The sequence below is a fragment of the Rhincodon typus genome, chromosome 42 (genome assembly GCF_021869965.1).
Source record: "Rhincodon typus isolate 14 chromosome 42, sRhiTyp1.1, whole genome shotgun sequence".
Classification (NCBI taxonomy): Eukaryota; Metazoa; Chordata; class Chondrichthyes; order Orectolobiformes; family Rhincodontidae; genus Rhincodon; species Rhincodon typus.
The window spans coordinates 7,362,188-7,368,834 of NC_063373.1; the positions used below are offsets into that span (position 1 = coordinate 7,362,188).

Below are 6,647 nucleotides of genomic sequence, written 5' to 3' on the forward strand. Positions count from 1 at the left end.
GATCCTGGCCCATATCCCTCCAAACCTTTCGTGGTCCTTTACTTATCTAAGTGTCTTTTAAACGTTGTAACTGTGCGAGCATTCACAACTTCCTCAGGAAGTTCATTCCATACATAAACCACTCTGAATATAAAGAAAATATCCCCATGTCTTTTCTTTTTAATCTCTCTCCTCCCAATTTAAGAATATGCCCCCTAGCCTTGAAATCCCTGATCCTGGGGAAAAGACAACTACCATTAACCTTAGATAACAAGGTGTAGAGCTGGATGAGCACAGCAGGCCAAGCAGCATCAGGGGAGCAGAAAAGCTGACGTTTCGGGCGTAGATCCTTCTTCAGAAAAATTTCTGAACTTCAGTGCACTGATGATGTTACCCAGCATGGTAACGAAACCTCTGTGGAACAACAAACCAACTCGGCGAGCCAACCAACCTCAACACCCACAACACGAGCTACAAATCTACTCCAAAACCTTAGAGAAATCAATGAAGCCCGTAGGTCCATCTGTTCTACAATACTACCAAGGCCCTATCATTATAAGTATTGTCCCTTGTTTTTGTACCAAAATTCAATACCTCATTTGGCGAAAATGCACTGAAGATTGGGTTCAGACATTTACACGTACTTGACAAAATGGTCATTGCGTCCTGGAAGAGCAAAGAAAAAGTTGAAAAGATAGGGAAATAACGCATAATCCATAGAGAAACTGACTTTAAAACAATGAAGTGGTATTAGTGAAAAGGAAGTAAAGTTTAAAATAAAAGGGTGATTGGCTATAATGTCAAAATGTTACAGAGCTGAAGGGATGTGGACTCTGTGGGGGGGGGGCCTTATGGTGAGCTGAGTGGAAGAGCCCATCAGATGACATACAGTTATCTTATATTCAGCAAAGCATAGTATATGTACTCCAATGCTCAAACCAGTAGGTGAAACTATAACGTGTTAGGACAGTCAGTGCTTGTGAAAGAAGGCCGAGCCAAGGCTCAGGTGTCGCAGGGCAATGGAGTAAGGGGACCCTGGAAAACAGTGGGAAGTGTAAGCAAATGTAACATGAAATGAAATGTTTGTTACCTTATTAAAAGTAGGATTAGGTGTGACAAATTCCATGGATATTGAGATCGTATAAAATAAGATCGCTACAATTGGATAACTAACTAAGAAAGCTATTACATTATCTGCTGCATAGGCCAAAACACTATCGCATATAGATTTAGCAAATTTGTTCTGACCAACATGGTTTAGAAGTTTGTTGATATGCTGTCTGGGGAACGTATCACACCCACAGGGTTTTAGTGCCAAATGTAGTCGAACACAATCTAACTTGTTAAAGCGGCATGAACTAACCACTTCTTTGCTATTTGTTACCTGTGTTTTATGGAAAATAGTTCAATGATAACAATCAACTCCATCAGGAACAATGGACAGAGGCCTAGTATGCCACATCCACACCTCTACCTATGAACCATTTACATTGCAGCGTTAAAGGGACACTTGCGTATGGAGGAAGGTGCCACTCAGTGAAACCGTCATTCACGAAATTGGCCCTCACCATGTGTGTGTTGTCAGCATTCGTGTGATCTATCATAATAATAAGAGAGAGGAATCATTTTCGCTTGTGTGGGGATAAAATTTATGCTATCGAAGACGCAATTGGACATGAACTCTACATAACTAAAGACAACAATGATGCATCACAACATCAATCGATTGAATAGGATTGCTCTGCATGTGTTCTTTAAGAAATTGGGCCTGTTCCTGCATAGCATCTCATTTGGTAGCAGTACTCCATTACTTCTTACGGCAATAAACTGCCAAGACTGCAGCCATGATCAATTGATTGGCGCAGTGAACAATTTATGAAGCCTTACTGTGGATCATTGGTTGGGCATATTGAAGGAGTAATCACCTAAAGATTCAGTTGTACTATCACGGTTATGGCATCTAGCTGTAGTATTATTGATAGTTGTTTCTTGTCTTATGTATTTGTGAGATGGTCTGCAAACTGTATCGCATGTATAACCAACTTGGAGCTTTTGAATGATACGTGCTTGCTTATATGAATTTTTGATCATCTGTTTTGAAGATATCAAGAGGTGGTGTGTCACGTTCATCTCAAAAATGATATCTTCTAACCAGACCGTTAAGAGTTAATCATTAAGGGCTAGCCGGACATGACAATGAGCAATTGAATTGGAGCAGAAAGGTACATGTAAAACAGGCCTGATGCAAAAATAGCTTGACTTTAAGGCTCAGTGGGAACTATCTGATTGTGTGGTTTATGTTGGCCCAGCTGGATTTGTTTTTCACCGATTTTTGAGGACTCGAAAAGTATTGACATTATTACGACATAGGGATTTAACACATGTACTCAGCTTCAAAGGACTTTGGGGGCTATATCAAGGGCTTTGCCCTACTCATTTTACTTTTAACCACTAGGCTGGGGTTCGCACGATCGATGGCATGAAATCTGAGATAGAACTCCAGCGTCACCATTGTGAAGGCTCCTGACAAGGAGAAAATAGTGCAATACTCGTATGTACATTAAGCTAACAGACTCACTCATTACTTTGCATATGTGTATGGTATATAATAAGTGGATTACGTTAATAAATTTACTTCATATTTAAGAGCATGTATCTTCTTGTAAACATTTTGATCACATCTTAAAGAACGCATTAGGCATTTTTAGCCTAATAATACTCTATTTTCTACCTCTGAAGGCAGTAGATTCTCCACTATTGATTATGTTTAATGGTCAAATGGGCTATTTTATTATCTCTTGAGAGGAGTTTAATTTAGATAAACGTGAGGTGCTACATTTTGGAAAGTCAAAGCAGAGCTGGACTTATAATCTTCATGGTAATATCCTGGGGAGTGTTGCCGAACAAAGAGATCTTGGAGTACATGTTCATATTTCGTAGAAAGTGAAGCCACGTTCAGCATGCTTGCCTTTATTGTTCAGTGCATTGAGTATAATACTTGGGAGGTCATGTTGCGGCTGTACAGGACATTGATTAGGCCACTTTTGGAATACCACACTCAGTTCTGGTCTCCCTGCTATAGGAAGGATGTTGAGAAACTTAAAATATTTACAAGGATGTTGCCAGGTTTGAGCTCTAGGGAGAGGTTGAATAGGCTGGAGCTATTTTCCCTGAAGTGTCGGAGGCTGAGCGGTGACCATGTTGAAGTTTATAAAATCATAATGGGCATGGATACGATGATTAGCCAAGGTCTTTTTCCCAGGTTGGGGTCAAAAATTAGAGGACATAGGTTTAAGGTGAGAGGTGGATATTTACAAGGGGCCTAAGGGACAACTTTTTCATGCAACAAATGGTGTGTATATGGAATCATCTGCCAGAGGAAGTGATTGAGGCTGGTACAATTACAACGTTTAAAAGGCATCTGGATGAGTACATGAATAGGAAGGGTTTAGAGGGATATGGGCCAAATGCCGTCAAATGGGACTAGAATAATTTAAGATGTCTGGTCAGCATGGACGAGTTGCACTGAACAGTCTACTTCCAAGTTGTACTTCTGTGTGTATGTATGGACGTATGAATCAAGGATTAGAAAGTGTCCTGTCTGAATACATGAAAGCAGGATATGGCAACTCCTCTTCCCAAGACCACAAGAGGATCGTGAACACAACCCAGTCCATCATGCAAACAAGCCTTCCAACCATTGATTCCGTCTATACTACCTGCTGCATCGGGAAAGCAGCAACATTATCAAAAATGCTTTCACCCTGGCTATACTATCTTCCACCCTTTTTCATCGGGCAGAATACATAAAACTACATGCTATTCTGTACAAACACATTCGAGGACAGCTTCTTCCCCGCTGTTATCAGATTTTTGAACAGATCTCTCTGATGTTAATTCTGATCTCTCTCTCTCTCTCTGTCTCTCTGCACCAATTCTGAGTCTGTAACATTGTATTCTGAACTATTTTATGCTATCCTGGTGTGCTTTAAGTGGTACAATTTGCCTAGTAGCACGAAAAACAACAATTTTCGCTGTGTTGAAACACATGACAAAAATAAATCAATCGATCAATCAATTTTAGGAGTGCTTGCAATGTGCGGATGAAGTCTAAGATCAGTAGTGATTGTGCTCAATGTCTGAACAGGTTAGATCGATTGTCTGCCCTAATTTCTCTCTGTTGCCTTCTGGTGTTTTTATGGCCTTTTTGTACAATTCATTGTCTTAATCCAAAATTGACCCCTCTGCCTCATTACTTCGCTATGGCCTTGAAATATTCTTGACAAAATTATATCATTAAATTTTTAAAGAAATCCAGCTAAAATACTCACTCTCAAAAACTCTACAGAAATTAACAAACAATCTAATTACGATTTTTGCCCCAATGGTAATCTAAAACTAACTTCCCTGTACTTTGCACATAGATTCATTTTTTCAACAGAAGTTATGTTCAACATCATTATATCCTACACTACAAGTTTCAATCAATCCCAAACACATCCGTTTTTCACATATTTTCTACACTGGCCTTCATTATTATCATAATTACAATGTAGCAGTCCCAAAATAATTCCAGTCAGATGCATCACACATTTAAATGATCCAAGACATATCCAAGCATTGGGTGTTTTGTGATCAGAAGTGATGCATAGAATTAAATCAATGCAACAATTATCAGTTTCATTCCAGGTTTAATACACAAATAACAGTTGATTTGCAACTGTAAAATAGCGATGCTTGTTTCACAGACGAAGGAAATCATTTTATCACAGCGCAAGACTTTGGAAAATCAAGCACAGATGTTAAGATCAAGTTGTTTTCAGCATTCGCATTTGCAACTCGGAAAGTCAAGACCTCATTGCTACAACCATCTTGTCACATAATTCGGAAATTTATGTTTAATTATCAGCAAACACAAAGGTTTCTATCAAGACATAGTAAATTTCCATGTTTGTTTTATTCTGCTCAGGCACGTCGCCAGTCAGTAAATTGATGCAACTTTGCAGGAAACTCACCTATGAGCACAACAGTACCTTATGCAGGAAGTCAAGTATCAGCAAGTTAGGATGATTTTCTCACTGTGTCAGTTCATGTGTCAGAAAATTGGGATTCTTGCTCCACTGCATGATTTGTTAGATTATTGATTCTTGTATTTTTCAATGAAGCAGGGAGATAATAGGATAAGGCAAGCAGATTTTTTTGTTTCATTTACCTAATTTACTCAATAGATTCAGGGGATATTTCACTGCACTTTTTATCTGCTCCCTGAATTTTCTCTGTGTCACTGAATAAATAAACGTGTTTGTGCAGCAACTGAGCATCTGCAACATGTTTGCACTTTCTTGCAGAATAAATTTGGGGTCACTGAAGCCTTTCATTTTGTAATTACTTGTAAATCTGTCATAAAAGAACTGTGCAACGTAAGCCATCCACAAAAGGATGAAACTTCCAGAGATAGCAAAAAGTAAAACAATGGACTTTCTCCGGTTCTCCATTTCTGGGTCATTTGGATTTTCTTTCTTATTCTGGGCCCGGAGTCGCCTACGGGCAGTACTGCTCACTAGAATATGCCTGACGGTCAGAGCATTGAACAAAAGAATCAGAAGGAACGAGAGGCAGGGCGTTAAAATACGGTCAGACCAATCAAATACTGTCCACACAGTTGAAGTATAACGAATTTTCTTCTGTCGGCAGTACCAGGGTACATTATCAATTACATAGATGGGTTCATGTATAAAGTACCAGGGAACACTTTTCAAACATCCCAGGGCACAAAGAAATCCTATAACGAATGCTGCACTTTTCTCAGTGCAATATTTTGATTTCAGCTTCTGGCAACAAATAGCCACAAATCGATCAAAGGTGAAAGCCACCGTTAACCAGACAGAACTGTCTCTGGTTGCGTGAATCAATGCAATGCTGAGACTACAAACGGGAGTAATGAACAGAAAACTACCAGGCGAATAAATGCCAGGAATACGATTCATTACCACTGCAGTAATAATGACCAGGAGATCCATCACTGCCATGGACAACAAGTACTGAGTGATACATCGAGAGAGGCCGCATCTTCCTTGGGACAGGATTACAATCGCCACTAAATTAACTGCAAGAGAGGAAAAATATCACACGATACACTTCCAGCAGTAGCAATATATAAAGTTTCTAGCTGCGAAATTTGAAGTGAAAGAGACTGTTTTACTTCAAGCTTCTGGTGAAATTAACCAAAATATCAAACAGTGCGATTGTTATTCTTGTACGGCATAAAAATATGAATAATGAATGTATTCGGATTTACATTGGTTAATTATTCATCAAGTTAACAACGGGTTTAAATTTAAATAAGTTTAAATTAATAACAAGCAAAAATGGAAATGACTGGAGGACCTCAGCAGGTCTGACTGAATTTGTGGACAGTGAAGTGATGTGGACAAGGGAGGTGATGGCCAAGTGGCATTATCGCTGGACTGTTTATCCAGAGATCTAGATAATATTCTGGGGACCCGGGTTCTAATCCCGCCGCTGCAGATGGTGGAATTTGGACTCAATAAATATCTGGAATTAAGAGCCTAATGATGACCGTGAATCCATTGTCGATTGTGGGAAAAACCCATCTGGTTCACTAATGTCCTTTAGGGAAGGAAACTGCGATCCTTACCTGGTGTGAC

General features: G+C 39.4%; 1 protein-coding gene across 1 annotated transcript; it reads right to left on the reverse strand.

Moving 5' to 3' along the window:
• Window positions 1-949: 949 nt before the first annotated feature.
• LOC125487574 (thyrotropin-releasing hormone receptor-like) lies at window positions 950-6,077 on the reverse strand. The gene is made up of 2 exons (XM_048619377.1): window positions 5,192-6,077; window positions 950-1,014 (listed from the first exon to the last, which is right to left on the reverse strand). The coding sequence occupies exons 1-2, from the start codon at window positions 6,006-6,008 to the stop codon at window positions 950-952; spliced, it is 882 nt and encodes a 293-aa protein (XP_048475334.1). The 5' UTR covers window positions 6,009-6,077.
• Between the last annotated feature and the right edge of the window lie 570 nt (window positions 6,078-6,647).

Excerpts from the sequence above, each read along its gene's own strand:
- LOC125487574 (XM_048619377.1), bottom strand. The coding sequence starts at position 6,008 with ATGGCAGTGATGGATCTCCTGGTCATTATTACTGCAGTGGTAATGAAT. Across the intron at positions 1,015-5,191 it reads GAATCTATTGAGTAAATTAG|GGTCCCCTTACTCCATTGCC; the intron begins GTAAATGAAACA and ends ACTGTTTTCCAG.